The following is a 21567-nucleotide window of genomic DNA, read 5'->3' as shown; positions in this document are numbered from 1 at the left end:
TCATTGCACGCTTATTAAAAAGAAAAACATCCACATGCAAAAAGAGCTGTCGAAAATAATAAACCAGTAACTCTGTTCCAAAGAGTTTCCAGGGAATTTAAACTCATTCGACAAGCAAACAAAGACATTTGCACAGGGTTGTTCAGCTGTCTCTCTTTCATTCTCTCTTTCAGTTCAGTTTAATAGGAAAATGTAAAAAAATAAAATCTCTACTGTCTTTTACCCCACTGGACAATGTGTTACCCACCACGTAGAATGATTTAAAAAGTTGCTAAGATTCAAATCAAGAAAAAATTTGTTTTATTGACAAATAAAACAAACTATTGACAGTTTAATGACAAACTGGTTTAGCTACAGTCCTGCTCTCTGTCTCCCTCTTTCTCCATCACTGGTACTGCAGCCTCACAGCAGGAGTCTGTTCTTCTTCTCCACTTCATTCCCTCATCTTTAGGATTTCGTTAAGTGTGTTTTTGCATCCAGGGAAGATGCACTTGCAAAACAAAGACGCCTCAGTGTAGGAGCAGGTGCAGTTACTTGTAACCCTTTTGTTATGATGTAATAACTGAGCACAGGTAAATGCTTATCAATACTAAGAAATGGACCAATAACAGAAGACTACAAGGTACAAGCCCTTCATTTTTAAATGCCCAAAAGACACAGGAAACACTAGTTGGAGTTGTGTGTGGCCACTTGTTATTAGGAAGCATTAACACTCTAGGGAAGAATCTCCGGATCTCTGGAAACCTCACACGAAAGGATGTGGCTGGGACCTCCTTTAATGATGTCACCAGGACAAAAAACCTGACCTACAAATAGGTCAAACAACATGTTGAATTATCGCCAATCAATAACACTCCTTTGCATTAACTGGCTTAAATCATGTTCAAAAAGTTGTACAACAAAAATCTATCCCCAATTCAAGTATTCATTTGCAGTTGTGAAACTATTCATCCTTTAATTTGGTCAAAAAATTACAATAAATGCAGAGAACTTCATGGTAACTTAGAGGCATTAAGGCTTAACGTGCTTAATTATCTCTCCTTGCACCGGTAACAGAGAGATTATACACTAAAAATTGACCTCTGTAATGACCACAATCATGAAATAATCTCACAATATCTAATTTTTTAACATATGTATTAAACAACAATTTAAGAAAATAACATCCTCCTTTGTAAACAACAAATAAAATCATCAGCATATAACACCAATTGACTATGCCAACACAGTGGCTAAACTCAAGTCAATAGGCTGTTAGCATACCAAAACATCGTCTCAGGTGGCTAACACCATTAGCACCTTTCCACGGCTATCTGCGCCGATTAACATAACAATCAGCTGCCTTACAATCAACCGAACAGGTTACACATGAAAATCAGATGCTACACAATCAACCGAACAGGTTACACATGAAAACTTTGTTTAACAGATTATTTTCATATTTTACCCGGTGGACGCCACAGGTTTTAATCCTATTGTGATCGGACAACACACGAGGCAGCAAAAGTAAACATGACCGCAAACACGACCACAAACAGGAAGTGATGACAAGACGATTTCAAAATAAAATGAATTGTTTACGAATCATCTTTTCTTCAAAATAAAATGAATTATTTATTTATTTCAAAATAAATGGATTGCTTTCAAGATTTTTAAAGACTTTATAATGACTTTTTTAAGGAATTTCAATGAATTGTTTATTTCCCAATTCAAAAAGGAATAGTTTTTTTTTAACAAATGGATGTCATTTTAAAGCCTGGGCTAAATACTCACAAGTGAACAGTCATTTTTTTATTCAACCTTTATTTAACCAGGAAAATCCCATTGAGATTAAGAACCTCTTTTTCAAGGGTGTCCTGGCCAAGATAGGCAGCAGCAAATACGAAACACTCGACAAATAACAAATAAAAAAATCCAGATTAAATTTACAAGCACATTATGAAAAACAAGTGCATATTGTGGAGTGAGCCTCAATGAAAACGCTCAATGAAATGAACTCAGTCAGTTTCCTGTCTTTCTGCAACATATTCCATGTAAAAGGTGCAGAATGGACAAAAGCCTTTTTACCCAGTTCAGTACGGGCACATGGAACAGAAATCAACAAATTATCTCGTGATCGGAAACAAGTACGGATCAGCACTTCTTAGTGAAATTAAAATCACTGATACAATGAACTTTATGAAGGGTTTTTATATTTCATAGAAAATACTTTTCAGCTTCTGTTTTCATAATTCCTTTCTCCATTGTTTTTCACTCACTCCTTTCTAACGTATACAATGTGTGAGGAAAAGCTCTGCATTTGTTTTACACACATTTTAAAAGGTGAAGACAACTAATTACCCATTATGTTGCCATGAATGTAAATATGACGAGCTATTGTCTAACATGTCCTTTAAGACACAATAACATCCACAGTTGTGTGAACGTATGGCCTTAAGACTCGATTCAACCATCTTTCAACAATCCTTCACTCCATTTTACTGCTTTGTTTCACCTGCAACAGTAGCGCTGCACTAACGGTGCCGTTGCCGAGAGCACGGCGCATGAATCATCCGGCAGATTTGTGGCTGCAGAGGGACAGCGTCGACACTCGTTTCACACAGTGCCCCCAAAACCACCGTGTCTCTATTGCTGTAATAAGACAAATGTTCAGTGTGTGAGTCAGAGTGTAACCTCCCCGAGCAAGCTCTGTGCCAACGTCAGCTCATGAACCTCACAACTGCTCCCCTGCTGCACCTCATAAAAGCCGTGACGCCAACAAAGGCTCCAAATCATCTTCACTGAATTTGACCCAACTCTGTTTTCCCAGCCCTCTGCCCTCCTCTTCCTCCTCCTCCTCCTCATCCTGCAGAGTACCAGCGTCAGCCAGAGAGCGGCTGTGATGAAGGCGTCACTGGAAGTGAACCCTGTGTGTGGAGTCACGACTCTGTGACTCTGTGACTCTGCGGCTGCCGTTGTGATGACTCCTGGAAGAGTTCAAGTATCTGTCTGTGGTTTTTAACTCCTGGGAGTTAACGCCTGGCGTGGTCCGGTGTGGAAAGTGCACGGCTGAGAGAATTCCCCGCTTTGTTTCCATCAGAAAAAAAGAAAACACTTCACCTCTGGGTCAGAGAGAGAGAGAAAGGCTTGTTTAATTGGCCGAGTGTGAAAACAGATCCCAGAGCAAAGACCTCTCCCACGCTGTGGTGTGAACCGCATGCTAAAGCTAATGAAGCCGTGCTCTTCCTCTTTACCTTTGGGTCCTTCCTCTCTGGTCTTATGTAATCGTCAGCCACTTGAAATGGCCGTTTCTTGTATTCACGTGTGTGTGTTTTCACCAGGTCTGGAGCCAACAGGTGCCCACGAACTGCGTGATCAAGAGGGAGCAGGAGAAATGCATGGAAATGATGGAATCCGACGATCCGGGGAACGATCCAGAATTCGGTAGGTCTTTGGCCACCCTGTCGCTGCCGTTTGTTAGCTGTTCTAAACACAGGCTGATTAAAAAACACACAAGATAACGAGCACATCTTCGGGGGCCTCCATGCTAATGAGAAGGAGATAATTCAAACTGTAAGAGTGTGCTGACCTGCTTGTCTGCAGATCATTAGAAAGAGAGTGTGATCATTAAAGAGAGCGAGGGGATCATTAGTTAAGACTTCACAGTTTGCCTGTACACACGTCTGCGCTTGATGTGGAGCACGGATCAAACTAAACTGGGCCGACGCTTCACGCTGTGCCTGTGTTCCTCGACAGCGGCGTTTAGCTCTCAGCGTCTCAGCGTCTCAGCGTCTCAGCGTCGTGACGATAATGACAACGTCGATGCAGAAGATGGAAGTTGATCGTCGAGACGGCGACGGACAGGTGTCGTCTCTCTCTGGCACATTAGATGAGTGATGAGTGGGAGCTCAGACCGAGAGATGCTTTGTGACAGTGTCCTCCTCCTCGCGCTGTTAATGGAGCGTCGATGATATAATCAACCACAATTACTGCAGCTTTTACCATCAGCCAGATGATGTGATGGTGTTTTTACCATCTCAACAGACTTACTCACACTCACTGACTGTGTATGAAAATGATTCTTATCTTCTGGTTGTAAAACAAACCACTTTGAACCCCTACTTTTGAAGAAGACTTAAAAACTAGTAACTGACATCATACAGCTACCATCGAAATGTTTACTGACATATTTCCTATGGACCTTTTACATGAACTTCTATCTGCAACCAATAGAGTCGCCACCTGGTGGCTATTTAATGTATTCTTACTCCAGGGTTGGCTTCAGGCGGCAAACTGGAAGACTCAGCAGGTCTTGCCTAGTCACCTAAACTTGTACAACTTCCGGTGCCCACCCCCCGCGCCTGCACTGCTGTTGCATACACACAAATGCTCCCTCAGGCCTTTTCTGGGCAGTGCTTTTTTCAGATGAAGGACACGGTTTATAAATAATGTCATATCATATCTGATACCACATGAGCATTTGATGTCACGATGAATGAACATATGGCTTGTTAGAATGACACAGCGTGTGTGTGTGTGTGTGTGTGTGTGTGTGTGTGTGTGTGTGTGTGTGTGTGTGTGTGTGTGTGTGTGTGTGTGTGTGTGTGTGTGTGTGTGTGTGTGTGTGTGTGTGTGTGTGTGTGTGTGTCCAGGTTGTCCGTGGATGTGGGACAACCTGACGTGTTGGCAGCCGGCCCAGATCGGCGAGGTAGTCGAGGTCAACTGTCCAGAGCTCTTCTCTCAGTTCATCAGCGAGGAAGACTACGGTCAGTTCTGAAGTTACCTTTAATGACCAGTAACCAGGTATATGAGGTGTTTTTAGGAAACTGAGTCACAGATTTATTTGAAATTAAGGATGTATTTTATTTTATTAAGTCCTTTATTGCACTTTATTGCCATTGTTATATTGTGATAAACATGCAGTTATTTATTATTTATACCAGTGATTCCCAACTTTTTATTCTTTCCTTTTTCTTGTGTCCAAAATCAAACCAGGACCAGGCCAAACCTGAACCCCTGTCCATGCACACACACTAAATTGGATAATTACAAACACTTATGTGCTAAAAATAAAGAGCAGTTGTAGGTTTTTGCTACTATTCTCACAGAGTATATGGATTAAAACTGTCCTGTGCTTCCATAAAACCAAAACTTTTGAGATATGGTAACTTTTGAGGATATTGCCTTGTTTTCTTTTTTGATACCAGTGAGTCTTTGGTACTTTTATGTTTAATAATAAATAGCTGAATGAACACACGTATGAGATTTGTTATTCAAATGCAAGTGCAATACAAATAAAATCTATTATTATTATTATATCTGAGTTTATTTATGAAACTTTACTTCTGTTGTCTGTTGTTCTTCTCTACCCGGTTCCACTCTTGACATATGTTGGATTTTGTGCGTGTGTTGTGTTTCCACAGAGGTTGGGAAGGTGAGCCGGAACTGCACTGAGTTTGGTTGGTCAGAAACTTTCCCTCATTACATCGACGCCTGTCTGTATGAGGAAGGAAACAGCAGCCATCCGGTAAGTTCACTGCACTCCTGCTGCGCTTGTTTTCAAACCTCACACGTTCATCAGGCCAAATTTAAACAACAACAACAACCTCCTCGTGGTTGTGAACCAGTCAAGTTGCAGTTTGTACACACCTGCCGTGTAAAGATCCTACACAATCTCTTCTTGTTTTTGCTGTCAAGCCTTTTTCTGTAGCTGCTGTAAATAAGTGGAGCCCCCTGCCTGAACACGTGAGGAACTGCAGCTGTTTGAAAAACCTCAAAAACTAGCATTGATGGTCATTGATGGTCCTTATGATGTGATTTATTTCTTCATTTGTTATTTTGAACGCATAAATCTACAATGTACTTAAGCCCTAATCTTTAAGCTGGCATAGTGCATCTTAAAGCAGTAACTAACTACACACCGATGGCATTTTATTCTGTATTTACTGAGTGATGATGTTGACCACAATTCAAAAAAATCTCCTCCTTCCAAATCCAAATAAATGTTTGTGCCAAAATCTCAAACAATTTCCCCCCCCAAGAACGTCATTCACATATTATTAAGCTCAAGAGACCAGGATGTACAGTACAGACAGACAGACAGGCAGGCAGACAGTCAGACAGACAGATAGACAAAACAAAAACACCCTGCCTCCGAGTAAAAACAGACATGAATGACATGTGTCTTGTGTTTCAGGACATGTACTATGTGTCGGTGAAGGCTCTGTACACTGTGGGCTACAGCACCTCACTGGTCTCCCTCACCACAGCCATGGTCATCCTGTGCAGGTTCAGGTGAGACTTTTGGTCGTCATGGCGACTGGAGTGACAGCTCGGTGGCAAACAAACATAAATGATCCATTTTTGTTTCTTTATTATTAGATTTTTGTTGGTGTTTGGCCTCTTATGCAGCTTTGTCGTCAACAGAAAAATGTGGACTCCAAAGAATCTCCACGTATTTGAGCTTATTTTTGAAGCTGTGCAGTAGTAATTGAATTACAGCCAGTATCTTATGTCCTGTACTGAGCCCTATGTGCTGAACCTTGGTGTTATCTTTGACTCTGCCATCATTCTAAACAGTTAATAAAAACTACACAGTGTCTTCCATCGATGTAATATTTCTAAATTGAAACCCTTCGTGTCTAAGGTTGACTTTCATTTCATTTCATGACGCGATGTCTTGAAATGAGTTTCCTTTTGCTGCCCAGACACTGTTGACGTGTTTAAAAAGCAGTTAAAGACTTTTCTTTTTAAATTAGAAAAGGGTTATTGTTGTTTTGTTCTCTTTTATTGCATTTTCCTGTTTTTTTTTAATGTACCCTGTCGGTATTGGATGCATTTTACTTGTATCGCCTCGTGAAGCACTTTGTGATTCTATATCTGTGAAAGGTGCTGTATCAATAAAATTGACTTACTTAATACAAATACTTCAAATACTACTAGTATTACTGTAACAGCTACTGCCACCACTACTAATAAGTGTGTCAAAGTGCTAGTACAGCGTTGCACTGCCATTAATGCATACTAGTGGTATTTTAACCACTACAATTACTAGTACTACTCCTGTTATTATCTCTTTGGATGCTTGTTGCACTTTTACCTAGTGCTGTCAGTTAAACGCGTTATCAACGGCGTTAACGCAAACCCATTTTAACGGCGTCCATTTTTTTTATTGCTAGATTAGCGTTCTTTTTGGCCTAGCAAACTTTGTGGATTTTTTTTCCCATGCTGTTGCAACAACTAGTAACGTTAGAAAAACTACAACACCACACCGGATCTAGCTAGACTGGAAACAAAACCACAGGCACGCTGCACACACTTGTTTGAGAGTAGTAAGCTAACGTTCCGTTTTGAGCGGATGGCGAGCGATGTGCGCTTCTCTGTCTCCAAGCGGGCTCTCCGTATCCAACGCAGCCTGGATCATTTCTCGACGCACTCCCCACATCCAAATAATGATGTGCTGGCAGACCCCCAAACCGTAGTAAGGAGACCTCCGAAGACCGCTAGCTCCTTTAGCTCGGATTAGCTCATTAAGGCAACAACACATTAAACCGCGGGACTCCGTCTGCATTGAAGAACGACACTTTATTCACAGCCTCTCTTATTATTGTGCGGCTCTCACAATAAGAGGAATAACTCAAAATATGCAGGGTGACAGAGATAATGTCTCAATAAAAAAAAAAGACATTTGCACAAAGCAAGACGATCCACTTTTCTATGTTGATAAGAGCATTAAAATGAGAAAAAAATACTGGGACAAAAAGAAATCAAGGGACATTTAGAATAGTTAGATAATGCGATTAATCGCGAGTTAACTGACATTAGTGCGATTAAATATTTTGACAGCACTACTTTTACCACATATACAGGTAGCAGTAGAAGCAGTAATAGGCGTAGTACAACTATGAAAACAGCTATTCAATTCATTCAACCTGAAAAGTGTGCTAATAATCAACATATTATCAATTAATACCACTTCTTTCACCACTTCCAGTGAAGTGAGTGAGTCAGGACTCCTTTTTTGTCTCCTTTAATCAGCGCCGTCATGTTTCCCCTCCACAGGAAGCTGCACTGCACCAGGAACTTCATCCACATGAACCTGTTCGTGTCGTTCATCCTGAGAGCTATTTCTGTCTTCATCAAAGACGGCGTGTTGTACGCCAAAGAGGACAGCGAGCACTGCTTCATACACACGGTGAGTGACAGTGACACAGAGAGCTGAGCGCGTGCCAGCAGAGCTGTGGATTCCTAACACTCTCCTCTCTGTTGTCTTTGTCTCGTTCCTCTCCCGTAGCTGGAATGTCGGGCGGTGATGATATTCTTCCACTACTGCGTCCTCTCTAACTACTTCTGGCTTTTCATCGAGGGGCTTTACCTCTTCACTCTGCTCGTCGAGACCTTCTTCCCCGAAAAGAGATATTTCTACTGGTACATCATCATTGGCTGGGGTGAGGCATTAAGTACACACACAAACACTTCATTATATTGTGATATTTTCTGTTTTTAATATTGAGATTCATGTTATTTCTAATATTTGAAACCTGAAACAGGAACAGCTAAAAGTAGAAGTTGCCATTTTACACTGTATATGTACACAAGTATATTGTTCAGTTTTATTTGAAGCACATTAAAAGGCCCTATTTGTTTTTTACACTTTATTTTCCACTTTATACTGATTGTTTTTATTGTATTTTAAGGCGGGGCAGTTAACTTAAAAAATACAATTGTTGTACATGTAATAAACCACTGTCCCATTCAATCTAATTTAATTTAATGACCTCGGGGGTCAGTAAGTCCAACTTTTTGAGAAAAAGACATCAAAATAACAATATGTATGTTTCACATAATTTCAAAATAAAAGCGTTTGTTTTGAAATGAAACGACGACTTATTCTTAATATAAACATATTTATGATGGAAAATTAATCTTTTAATCAAAGAAATACAGAAATAACATGATATTAAGTGGTGGGACACATGGAAATGATTGGGGGAAGAAAATCTATGAAATCAGAATAGGAATACATCGTGATGCAATTAAATCATGACAAAAGCCTATCGTCCCTCATCAAATGTCTCCTGTTCATTGAATGCATCACTGTTGTGCTGATGTTCATTGAATGCATCTCTATTGTGCTGATGTTCATTGAATGCATCTCTTCAGGGACCCCCACGGTGTGTGTGACCATCTGGGCTGTGCTGAGGCTGCACTTTGATGATATCGGGTGAGTCATACACACACACACACACACAAACACACACACACTAACACACACACACAATCATCCATGATGTGTTGCTGTTTGATGTAACTCTTTTTTGTGCTTTCAGGTGTTGGGACATGAATGACAATGCTGCCATCTGGTGGGTGATAAAGGGACCTGTGCTGGCTTCCATCATGGTACGGTATCTATCCATCTATGTGAGGAAAGTGGGACATTACAACATTGATTTTGACACACATTTCCTGTTTATCTCCACACACACACACACACACATACACACAGATCAACTTTGTCCTCTTCGTCGGCATCATCATCATCCTCGTCCAGAAGTTACAGTCCCCAGATATCGGAGGAAATGAGTCCAGCATTTACCTGTGAGTAACTGTGACTGACAAACACTGTAACTGTCACCAACACTGAGATTAAACATCATGGAACCAGGAATACAAAGAAAAAGGGCTGCAGGTGAAGGGATTTAGACAATGTCTATCCAAAAAAACACACATCATTTCCCTCTCACATAATTACCAATGTCAAAGAGATGAAATGTTACGACCCAGGAATTCAGATTCAGGATTGTTTGTTATGTTTTTTTAATTTAAATTTTAAGGAAAGGGACAATGCATATTGATAAACATTAAAAGAGAAATATGTGAGGTTGTAGCCTGAGGCTAATTTTCACCTGTAGACTCATGGCAGGTTGATGTTACAAGGGATTAAAGAGGCCATCGCATGGTCCTATCTCACTTATATACTTATGAACGTGTACTTACAAACACAAAGTCATTTTTATGGTCAAAAACATCCTAGTCGCTACAAACGAGCCGATGTAAATGTCTCATCAGTGAAATTTGCCAGTGACGTAACTAGTCAACGGAAGTGCCGTTCCGCTTCGTAGAGCTCAGGAAAACAATCAAACCCTGCGCTCTCAGCAGTGGCTGAACTGATTGTTATGGACTTTTAGGTAAACGTACCCTTATAAACGTGGTAATGACGCAGATACACACAAAAATGCAGCGTTAATTGGCACTTCCGGGCTATGTCCTCTTTAAAATGAAAATACATTCAGGGAAATGGACATGGGAACATGAGAGCCCACAATAATATGGAAGTTACACACTCATACATTCCCTGTGTTAAACACTCATACATACGTTAACGTTGCATCATAAGGGAGTGGTTTGTGCGTTCCTGTCGTTGTGTTTGAATTATCTTCAGTGGCTTTAAGAGCGAAACGTCGCCAATAATGAAATAATCCGTACCTCCGAACAATTATGTCAAATGTCACTCTGCACACACACAGTAATGCAGCTCATGTGAACTGATTCAATGAGCTACAACAGCTGAACACCTGAATGTGAAGGCAAACACTGCCAAGCACCAAAGACTCTGAAAACCACATTTTTATTTGGATTTATGAAAACAAACATGCTGTTTTGTGTGTGTGTGTGTGTGTGTGTGTGTGTGTGTGTGTTGAAGGAGGTTGGCTCGCTCCACGCTGCTCCTCATTCCTCTGTTCGGGATTCACTACACGGTGTTTGCCTTTTCCCCCGAGAACGTCAGCAAGCGCGAGCGTCTGGTGTTTGAGCTCGGACTCGGCTCCTTCCAGGTGGTTAAAGCATTTAGTTTTTCCTCCAGATTACATTTAAAAATACACCTTTTTTTCTGCCTGGTTTCTGTCTGTACTTTGTGTTTAACGTGACAAATAATAGAAATGTGTCTCTGCAGGGCTTCGTGGTGGCCGTCCTCTACTGCTTCCTGAATGGAGAGGTAAATCTCCTTAAAAACCTGTCTGTCACTGACACTGTTGTCTTGTCTGAAATGCACATTAAATCTCATTAAATCCACAGAGCAACACTGCATGTTACATAATATAATGTGTACAGGGTAGTAGCTAGGTTTGGAATGCTTAGATCATGAATTAAAGTATGAAGGAGGCTCATTATTTTTCAGTTTTCATGTCAAAGTATCAACATTTATAAATAATCTAAAACAAATCTGTCGGTGGGAAAAATGTAATATAAAGAAGAATAATTTTTTACATTCCAGTAGAGAATAAATAAATGACTGTGTACAGTTTCAGGTCAGTTTGCGGCACTTAAACCTTTTAGCTCAGCTTGGATCAATGGCAAATTTAATTTAATTTAGTTTTAAGTTACTTTTCTTGTCATTTTAAAAAGACATGTCGTCAATGTCATTGGTCAAACCCCAACATAAATCACATATCACTGTGACGCCCAGGACGTCGTCTCCACAGCACGACAGCTTTTGTTCTCATAGACAGTTTTGTTTTCTGAAATAAAGCCGTGAAACCCTCGTCTGTGTGCATCCTCTGTCTCCTCCCCCCAACGACTCAAAGACACTAAAGGGTATTTTTCTCAAACATAAGCAGCTGGACGTTAAAAACAGACGTGACCTGAGCTTCTGCAGTGAGTGACAGACGCTGTGAGGAGCACATGTGGAGTCCTGTCTGCACTCTCTGAGTCTTTGGAGGATTAAGATGAGACTTTGTTTGGTGTCACTGACTCGGACTGAGTGTGCTTTCGTGTGCAATATCTGCAATATTTGAACTCCAAAAATGCCCTTTATACAGCTGCTGCTCTTATTTATTTTATCTGTCTATTTTTATGTCATTAATTGCTGCCATTTTAGTAGCAATTAATGATTGAACACAGTTTGTGTCCAATATTTTCAGTTTTTAATATGTACCAACTAAATGTGGAAGCATAATGTCAATAAAACTTCCTTATGGATGGATGCAGAGCTTTTTGAAAGTTTTAATTGTTAATTAAAACATAAAAACAAGACTGAAACTTCCACTGTTAGCTAAGTTAAAAACGCTAGTTTTTAAAGTTTTTTTTAAGTTTGTTATGTCCCTGATCCAGATTAAAAATGCTGAGCTAAACCCTTCTAACTGAAAGAAAAGATTTGTAAAAAGCACTGATTAATATTTTACTCATCACTCACAGTTTCTATGACGCACAGAAGTGAAAAACCTGTGAGCACTGAAAACAATGAGCCTTCAGTAGAGTAAAGTCAGGGTTCCAGTGAGACTCAGGGACAGTGAGCTGGTCTCTTTCCGGCGAGGTCCATTAATAATGACCTTGTGAAGTATATCCCTCAAGGTGCAATCGGAGATCAAGAGGAAATGGCGCAGCTGGACGGTGAACAGGTACTTTGCTGTGGACCTGAAGCACCGGCATCCTTCGCTGGCGAGCAGTGGAGTGAACGGGGGAACACAGCTGTCCATCCTCAGCAAGAGCAGCTCGCAGATCCGCATGTCCAGCCTGCAGGCCGAGACCCCGGCCACCTGAGCGGCGCCGCCGGGGACGCCGCGCCCGCAGCCAAGCCCGACAACGACAAAACCGCCGCGCCCGACCTCGTCCCGATGACCAGCCTCACAAACCCCTTCCTCAACCCGTACCCGAACCCGTACCCGGACGACACCACGATGGAGACCCAGCTCACCTCCAGCGACCCCGAACAGCCTCTAGTCTGACCTGCCTCACCCTGAAATACGACCAAACCTGATCTCCATCAGGTGCCAAATACGGAAACCGCCGCCACCACGTGACCTGACCTCTGACCTCGCTCATGTGCAGCTGGAGGGAAAACACACTTCGTCCTCCTGCTCCTGAGCGGAGGCTCACAGGGTGTGAATGAGGAACCTGGTGTGTGTCTGTGTGTGTGTGTGTGTGTGTGTGTGTGTGTGTGTGTGTGTGTGTGTGTGTGTGTAGTTTATTGTTGAGCTGATGCATAGATGTTTGTGTAAGTGTTGAAACAGAGGGACCAGTTTACTGCTGTGTGTGTGTGTGTGTGTGTGTGTGTGTGTGTGTGTGTGTGCGTGTGTGATCATTCCAGTTAAAAACATTTTCACCCCGACCTCAACACAAACTTTACTCTATATTTATAAACCGTTACCGGTCGATGAATCGCAGCTGCTCTTCTTTTTTTAAAAACTAAATTCATCGAAGACACAATTTGACTCGTTGTAGTAATTTTAAAGCAACGTTCCACAATTATTCCGATCGGCTCGTGGAAACCGTCGTATAACAACGCCGTCGTCCATGTTTGATATTTTGGCTTCTATGGTCCCAAATTGCAGAACTAAAAAGAAAGAAAGTTTAAAGCGAGGTGATGAACCCTAATGTACAGATGTATCTTAAATGAGTTCATATTTTAAAGGAGAGCGAGGACTCGCGCTCACATCAGTGTTAAAGACGGACATTTTTTATTATCAGTGTTACCGAGAGCGGCTGAAGAAGAAGAAAACGGTCGCCTGCTTTCGTTTTCTAAAATCATTTTTAAACGTCCGCCGCTCTCTCGATGTACAGAAAACGTGAATGTGTATCGTTACCTGCTACTGACACAAGCCTGTGTATCATGTGACTGACAAACAAAAACAAACAAAGGCTTCTGGAGACGACAAAGACTGAGGAATGTTGAGGGTGGAAACACGGAAAACACAGCATTTACGATGATGAGGACATATTTTGTACCATTAATGTGAAATGCCAAAAAAACAAGAAGAAGAAAGGGTTCATAGCAGGGTTGGACGTGTCTTCTTTGGATGTACGTGCATCACTGGAGGTTTCTCCCTCTCCTTTTTGCCGCCGACCACAAACACAATCTTTTGTGGTTTTAAAAACAGCCGTTCGTACAGAAAATGTCAATGAAAACCAACTTGCATGGAGCTGCATTTATTGTCCACATTGTTTTGCTGTTTTGCTTATTTTGTTTTGTGTGTTTTAGTGAAAAAGGGCTGTTGGAGAGGCGTCGCGCTGTAAAACGTCAGCCTCTTAAACAGCCTCACACTGGCCAGAGTAAAGGTGTAGGATGTATCTGAAACATCACCGCACTTATTATATAAAAGGACGGATTTTAACAGATTTTTCTCCTTTTTGATTTGAAAACTCCGTTTTCAACAAACCCCCTCACGTTGACCTGTGTTTCTGCAGATAGAACCCACGTCACTTTTTAAAGGGTGACGTAATAATTCTCATTCCAAAGACGGATTCATTTGTTTTTGTTTTATCTGTTTGCAAAACGATGTCACTGCAGTTTTTTTTATTCTCCCTCGACTCTGAACCCCCGAACACGATTCTATAGTTTGTGTCTCCAAAAAGTGCCTTGAAGCACAATGCATCGAGTATTTTTCACTTTTGTTGACAATTTAAAAAAAAAAACGGCAACTGCAAAGTAAAAGAATAGGGAAAAAAAGGGTTTGACAAAGTGCTTTTATGATGCTTAAGACTAAATCAAGTGTTTTTAAACTCGGAGGCCTTCAAAGTCCTTTAACTCACCTTTGTTAAAGACGTGCGGAAAATGCGACGACAGGTTAGTGTTTTTAATAATAATAATAAAGCAGTGCTACTGTACATTTTACTTGTGACGTCATTGTACAGTTCACTCGTTCACATACACATGAAAAGGGAAAATTACTGGAGTGTAACAAAAAAACCTTTGAGCTGCTGTTAAATGTTTTCAAACTATTTCACAGGAAGTCCTTTTGGTTCCGTTGTGTTCTAAGCGTCTGAAACTGGAACCGAAAAACTCCAAAAACCAACAAACGTGTGGACTTTTACGCCTGTTTAGTGTTATAATGTAGATAAATGTTCACTTTGTAGCCATTTACACGCAAAAAAACAACAAACGCCAATAACCTGAAGTCCTGAATACGACAAAAACTTCACTTTAAATTTTAAGAATAAGAAAATCGAATTTTTTGAATAAATATTGAGCTATTATTTATTAATGCTTTTTTTTCTATTTTATACTATATTTTTATCAGTGTCAGTGATTCATTTAATTAGTGTGTGTGTATTTTTTTTAATTTCTTTTTTTTAAATTGACAGTTCAACATCTCACTTCTGGGCCTTATCAACAAATGGATCATGCTCTGATGTCTAAAAGCTTAGATTTCACCCAGTTTGAGCTTTTTAATGCGACGGAGTATTGGGGCCACAATTGAGGGGGGAAATTTTTTTTATTTATTTATGAGAATTGAATGGCTCATTAAATCAGAGAGAACAAAGTCGTAATAATCTAACCTGTTGTTTTACAAGAGGAGAGCAAGAAAACGCATCTTTTCCGCAGAAAGAACCGGGCGGACTTGGAGGAAATGGCTGCTTTTGTGGAAGGGGAAATAGCTGGAACTGGTCGGCTGCAGGGTTATCGGTGGATAAAGTCGTACATTTACAACTTTAATCTCATAAATTTACGACTTTAAGTCTGTGAATTTTTTCTTCTCGATGTGGCCCTAATAGTCCTTCGTACTTTAACACCTTTGAAAATCAAAAAGGTTCAATGACAGACTGTCAACCTTTATCAAATGGTTGATTTTTCTGTGTCAGTTTAGCAGAAAATGTGGATTTTCAACTTTAAAATTGATTCTATTTATCACAAAATCGGTCTCATGTGTCACAGACAAGCAATTATCTGATCAAAGGAGACAATAAACAAGAATAATTAGTTATAGAGGAAATACAAATGAAAGTGAGCTCTGTTTTAGTTTGTATCGCTTGAAATGAATCCAACAAAGATCTTGAATGAACCTTCTTTTTTAATGCTTCGACAACCGTTGACCTGCAAACGTTCAGACCCGTTCTTTGTGTGAGTCCAGAGAGAAAAGAAAGGGCTGACCGACCGGAAACTGTATCGTCCCGTCCGTGATTCAGTTCGACCTGCAATAATAACAGTGCAGATCCGTCTCCCGTCCTGTGATGTTGGAGGAAAAGGGCTGGACAATCACCACCACCTCTGCTCCTGATTCAGCTGAATGTTAAAATTCACTTCATTAGGTAACACAGGAGACAATCCCACCGGGTCACCACGTCACGAACCTCAGTCTGTCCATGTGTTTCTGAATTCTTTGCTCTGTGGTATTAAATATGGGAGTTGGAGCCTTATTATTGCCAGTACTATGTCGATGTCAGACAAAGATGTTGCCACTATTGAAATATGAAGTAGTTAGATGACGTGTTTGAAACTTTGTGACTAAAAAGACAGACTGAAGACGAAGCTGTCGTACCTTGTAAATGAAGTTTCCTGTGGTTCAAAGTGAAAACTTGTGATTGTTCTTATATTTTGTATGCATTTATACTATTTTTCTCTCTTTTTTTTGTTGTTGTTGTCGTTCTGGTGATCGTGTTTGCTCTGAGTATACAGCCTCTCCTGTAACGCATCCGTACTCTACTTAAAACAGGCTGACGCATGCATGTGAAATCCTTCTGATCTTCATTTCAGGTGTAAATCACAAAGTGGGTGGGGGGGCGGAGCTTTCAGGCCGTTTAAAAGGGAATCTGAGCTGTGAATCCACGGTAACGGGTGGACAACGAGGCCATTGATAAGCTAGGACACTGACAGTGGGTTTCAACTGTGGACAAGTTATTTAATTGTAGCGTCAAATACTTTTCCTTTGAATGTTGATCTTTCAGACAGGAGGGAAAGTAAAGTGCCATAAATCTGCTCTACTCTTATTATTGTTATTATTTACTGTACGTATTGTTTTTGCTGCTTAACATGGTCTGATTTTGATGGTTGTCGTATCTGCTTCATCGTGCCAGGGCTCGTCAGTGTACCGTGTACTGATGAATGCTGAATGTATAAGTAACTTAAAGCACTCTGCTGTGAGCCTGCTACTCTGTGCTCATCAGCTCTTCTTTCTTCTTGTGTTTTTTTCCTCCTCATTTGATCTCGCTTTAGTGCACAGTGCAGCGTTTTGGTTTTGTTTTCATGTGCAGGCTGTGCACAAATGAGGTTTTTTTTTGTATGTTATGGAAGTATCGACATTATTAAATGTTTTTAACTTGTTGGCTCAATCGTGTTTGTCTTCAGTTTATTACAGAATGTTCATCTTTTGCTGTGTTTTTAAGTTCCACAAAAAGACCAAACTCAACAAAGGTACTTTGTTGGTCTCTGTAAACCTTTAGTCATGACACATTAATGTAGGGGGACTATTTTCAGCAGTGGATGAATCTACACTGAGGACCCTCGTGTGAAAATATCACATTTATCGGCTGCTGCTGAAAAACTCACCATCAGACACACAGTATCCTGCTTTGAGGAATGTTTGCTAAAAACTACATTTTCCAGTCGCGTATGAAATTGGTAAGTACATTAAAATGTAATTTTCAAAGATTTATTCTCCATATTTGGGTCTTTTTAGTATGTGAGTACTGTTCAGTTTAGTAGTGAACATTTTGACTTCTATACGTCATAAAAACACCTCTTCGGTGATGTCTCTGCAAAACTCAAACACACACACTGTAAAACTGCCGCGGATTACGACCCATGGTTACTTCACCCCACGGAGTGGAAGTGAAGTATAGTTTTTAGTGGCTCTGTGTGTCTGTTTGTTTTCCGCACTTACCAATACGACCAATAGAGGCCGACAGAGGCTTGTTGTGTGAATGGGGTGAAGTCTGCCATCTCTGACTGCCGTTTCTAAATTAGGCACCCCTAGAGGTTGCATAAATAACAGCAAGTCCGATTTTAGTCAGACTAAGACAATAATTCAGTTTTCTAACTGAAATTGAGCTAATCTTAGTCGGACTAATTAGTCCGATTACTTCTGCATGCATACGCTTAGTCGAACTAGAGTCAGACTTAGCGTTCAGCATGTGCACCAAAATGTCCTCCCCCCGGTCTTTGACCCAGAAGTAGAAGGAAATGACGTATAAGCTATGGTGGGCGCCGATGCAACCACAAGAGCCATGCTCCATGTAATTTGTATCACAATGAACACGTACAGCAGGTACTAAACATACAGAACCATCTCGCCGCTCACTGTTTGTTTTTCTGTCACATAAAGGACAGGACCTGTCTTTGTCTGACTACGGCCTTAGCTCCATTAAACTGTGCGTGTACTGAGTGTCTGTTACTTACTGCCAAGCCAAGACTTTTTTAACCGTAAAACCCTGAACCTCACTAACACTCACAACAAATACCGGTGTCATGCTACTGCTGTACATTAGAAAACAAAATAAAAATGAGGGTGGTATTTGGGGGTTAAGTCTTCTTGAAAAGTTGTGCAAAAGTAATTTATGTGTTCTCACTTCCACAAAATAATCTGCAGTCAAAGTTAATTCTAGAAAACTGAGAACATTTTGGTTCATTGCCTTTGAAATTGAGCGCCTGCTGATGCAATAAACACAGGTTTGACAGACTCTCTGTGCAGTAACATCATCACTTTTACAGCTCGTCATCTCGGGCCACACATTTTCCCAAACTCTCTCTGGGAAACTTTTAATAGCGAAAGCATCTCGAAATCTGAACTGTTTCATCATATAATGTATGGCTAATCATCTCCCTCGAAGAACACAAGTAACTACAAACAAACTTTGGTTTTTGGTCTTTTTGTGAAACAATAATGGCTTTAACTTAACGAATGTTCACCCCTAGCTCAAACAAGAAAACACCAAAGCAGAAACTTGTGTCATAAACCAGAAACCTGTAAGAGAAACATGGAGTCAAGTGAAAAAAGATGTCCAAATGTTAACTGTGTAATCTCTGAAGCACAGTCCACTCCTCCTCCTCCTCCTCCTCCTCCTCCTCAACGCACACATTTAAACGAATTTGACACGAAGCAGAAGCAAAAATGTTTCGCAGCTTAAACCAAGACTTGATTACAAGGAATTATACATCGATGTCGTTCCAAAGATTCTGAATTCAACTGTACACACGTGAGTTAAAGGCACTGCAGTGAGGATTAGTGGAATCATGTAATTATACTGTACATTAATATAAATAAACTGTTTACTATACAAATCTGCTAAATACAGAGTTGTTTTCTTACAAAGAGAATCAGGATTAGCATTAGCGTTAGCATTAGCACAGCAATCAATAAGCATAATGCTAACAAACAGGGACGTGTACAGTTAAATATTCTCCACATTTTACAATATTATGGGCTTATAAGAATAGAACTAAGTGATATTACAAAAAATGATGGTTATATATAATCTTATTTTAAATTGGTTCTATCTAATCAATTAAGAACAAAACCTATTACATGATTTTTCCCCAATAACAACATCAAACCAGTAACATTACATTATACAATACATGAAAACTATAGTCCAGGTATATTTACATTCACAAAGACCATAAAAACAACAACAACAACAACAAATCTGGGAAAATAAATCGTTTTTACAGTCTAGTGCTCCAGACGTGCGTGAGTGCACTGTGCAACGTGTTACATGTAGAGCCGTCTTCAGTTTCAACTTTTTTAAATTCATACGAAAATAAATCTCTCAATCACGTGAACGTCCAACGCACAACATTGAAGAAAAGCATGTGGCACCAAATCAGGACGGACGTGACGGGGAAGCCAAAATAGAAACTAAAATCAACGTAGGAGCCAGAGTTAAGTTAGTTTGAGTTCGGGGTTAGGTCGGTGCGTTGGAATCTACAGATCGTCACTCACAAACTGGAACATCAAGGGAATATTTCTATGTGTTGTTGCTCCTCGAGAAGCTTGGATACATGCGGATAGAAATGTAACTTGGATGTACAGCAAGTGGAAATAAATGTGCAAACACACAACTTTCTCTTGCTTTTGTGATTGATGAATTAAAACAGTACCAGTTGGAACCTGCTTACAGCTAACGACTATTCAGAGGCTTTGGAATGAAGTGTACTTTCACAACTACAATGAAGAAGCAGTAAGTGCTTATGTTTTTGTAAGAATTTGGTGAGAACTCTTTTGTGTTGCTTCCAGCAAATTCCTGTTGACTGTTTATTTCTACAATAAATTCATGAATACATTTAAAAAGGAGTGGTGGGTTGTAGAGTTTGTCCAGAAAACCTAAAAACCTAAATATAAGAATGGGAATGCCCATTTTCCCCCAACCTTCTCTCACTAGCTCCCTTTGTCAGTGTTTGACTGACAACAGGGATCCAGTGAAGTGAAGCAGGTTCAAACTGTTCAAACAGCAATTTCTCCTTCATTGTGGCATCAGTGCTTTTGTTAAAAAGGGAGAAATGAGTCAGTTGTGGCTTGAAAATGAAACCTCCCGGGCAAAACCATGACGTTCAGTGACATAAACAGTGCCTTGCATACGTATCCACCCCCCAAGTATTCAGCCTCACGCTGCTTTTAACTTCCCCACAACTTCACCCCTGACGTCTGCTGAGGTTTGTTCACAGGTCGTCACAGAGCAGGTGTTTTATGCTGTGATTAAACTGCACACAGGTGGACGGGATTTACTGATCATGTGACTTGCACTGCAGGTTACTTTTGGGGTTTTAGGGGGAGGTGAAAAAAGTAAATTAAGCTAAAATGAAATAAAAATACTTAAAAATGTGTGGTTGTAATGTGACAAAATGTCCATCTGAACATTTTTTCTCCCCTTATTTTAACCAGAAAATGGCCAAAAAACGCCCTGTTTCAATATCTGGCAGTTATTTACAATTTACTGTGTGTTAAAAAACTGTTTTAACAATTGCAAATGAAGAAAAACAAAACATTTACTAAAATAAACAAAAAAAAAATAAAATTCTAGTTGTAGAAAGAACACCAGATTTTGCGTGTTAAATTTGATAAATTTGTAAAATTGTCTAAAAACAGGCCAAAAAAATGGAAGCACCTCTCTGGTGACAAAGACTCTGATTCGCCGGCTTCCTGAAACAGCGCGAGTACGTTACTTTTAACACTTGAGAGATTCTAAATTAAAAAAAACAAAAACATTACCTTAAAAAAAGATGAGGAGTACTTTAAACATTCAACAGTGCTGATTAGGGTCAGGTTAAAGCAGTCCAGAGTTCCTCAGACCGTGCTGGGCGCCGCCGTGTGACTGAGAGTCTGTGTCTCTGAGACCTGAGGCTGGTCTTTGGGACTGGATTTGTCCAGCACCGATATCTGAGTGACCGTGCTGCTCTCGGTGAACAGCGTACGCCGCCGTTTGCTGTAGCTCAGGTAGCTCTGAGTCTGACACACCGTCTGCCACTTCCAGAACCTCTTCTTTAGTTCTGCCTGCACCTAAACACACACACACACACACACATCATCACTGTAAAAACCCAGGACAGGAATAATTCAAGAGAGACATCTTAGACCCTAATTAACCCATCAAAGCCTGAGCACGTCTGTATCGCACAATGGAATTATAATAATTATAAGAACTACAAAATTCCACTTTATGGCAAACCTCAAAGTATCTTTAAATATCTTGAAACAATTATTATTCTATTCTATTCTATTCTATCATATTAGTTTAAAATGCTATAACACAGTTGTATCTGGAAGTCCTGCTTCATGTATTTTTTTTTACCAACCCTTAAAGGGGACATATTATGCAAAATCAACTTTTTAACCATTTCAATACTTATATTTGGGACTCCGGAGGCCCTACCAGTCGCCA

At 40.3% G+C, this 21567-nt stretch overlaps 2 protein-coding genes across 3 annotated transcripts in view; one reads left to right on the top strand and one right to left on the bottom strand.

Annotated features, from left to right (window-relative positions):
* Positions 1-17022, top strand: part of adcyap1r1b (adenylate cyclase activating polypeptide 1b (pituitary) receptor type I) — a 31272-nt gene extending 14250 nt beyond the window's left edge. Inside the window, exons 3-15 of one of the 2 annotated variants that reach the window (XM_058638821.1) lie at positions 3321-3423; positions 4632-4745; positions 5403-5506; positions 6176-6273; positions 8041-8173; positions 8273-8426; positions 9142-9202; positions 9309-9378; positions 9485-9576; positions 10682-10811; positions 10931-10972; positions 12315-12899; positions 12940-17022. In XM_058638821.1, coding sequence (XP_058494804.1) covers positions 3321-3423; positions 4632-4745; positions 5403-5506; positions 6176-6273; positions 8041-8173; positions 8273-8426; positions 9142-9202; positions 9309-9378; positions 9485-9576; positions 10682-10811; positions 10931-10972; positions 12315-12701 — 1488 coding nt within the window. In that variant the 3' untranslated portion in view covers positions 12702-12899; positions 12940-17022. Of the gene's footprint in view, positions 1-3320; positions 3424-4631; positions 4746-5402; positions 5507-6175; positions 6274-8040; positions 8174-8272; positions 8427-9141; positions 9203-9308; positions 9379-9484; positions 9577-10681; positions 10812-10930; positions 10973-12314; positions 12900-12939 lie in introns of those variants that run through there. The other variant, XM_058638823.1, reaches the window with a different exon arrangement.
* Positions 17023-20099: 3077 nt separating this feature from the next.
* The window catches only part of ghrhrb (growth hormone releasing hormone receptor b), a 43818-nt gene continuing 42350 nt past the window's right edge, over positions 20100-21567 (bottom strand). The window contains exon 13 of the mRNA XM_058638824.1: positions 20100-21185. Coding sequence (XP_058494807.1) covers positions 20973-21185 — 213 coding nt within the window. The 3' untranslated portion in view covers positions 20100-20972. The remainder of the gene's footprint in view (positions 21186-21567) is intronic.

The sequence above is a fragment of the Solea solea genome, chromosome 9 (genome assembly GCF_958295425.1).
Source record: "Solea solea chromosome 9, fSolSol10.1, whole genome shotgun sequence".
In the NCBI taxonomy this organism is placed as follows: Eukaryota; Metazoa; Chordata; class Actinopteri; order Pleuronectiformes; family Soleidae; genus Solea; species Solea solea.
Note: the sequence above shows the minus strand (reverse complement) of the source record. Positions and strands in the feature narration are given on the sequence as shown.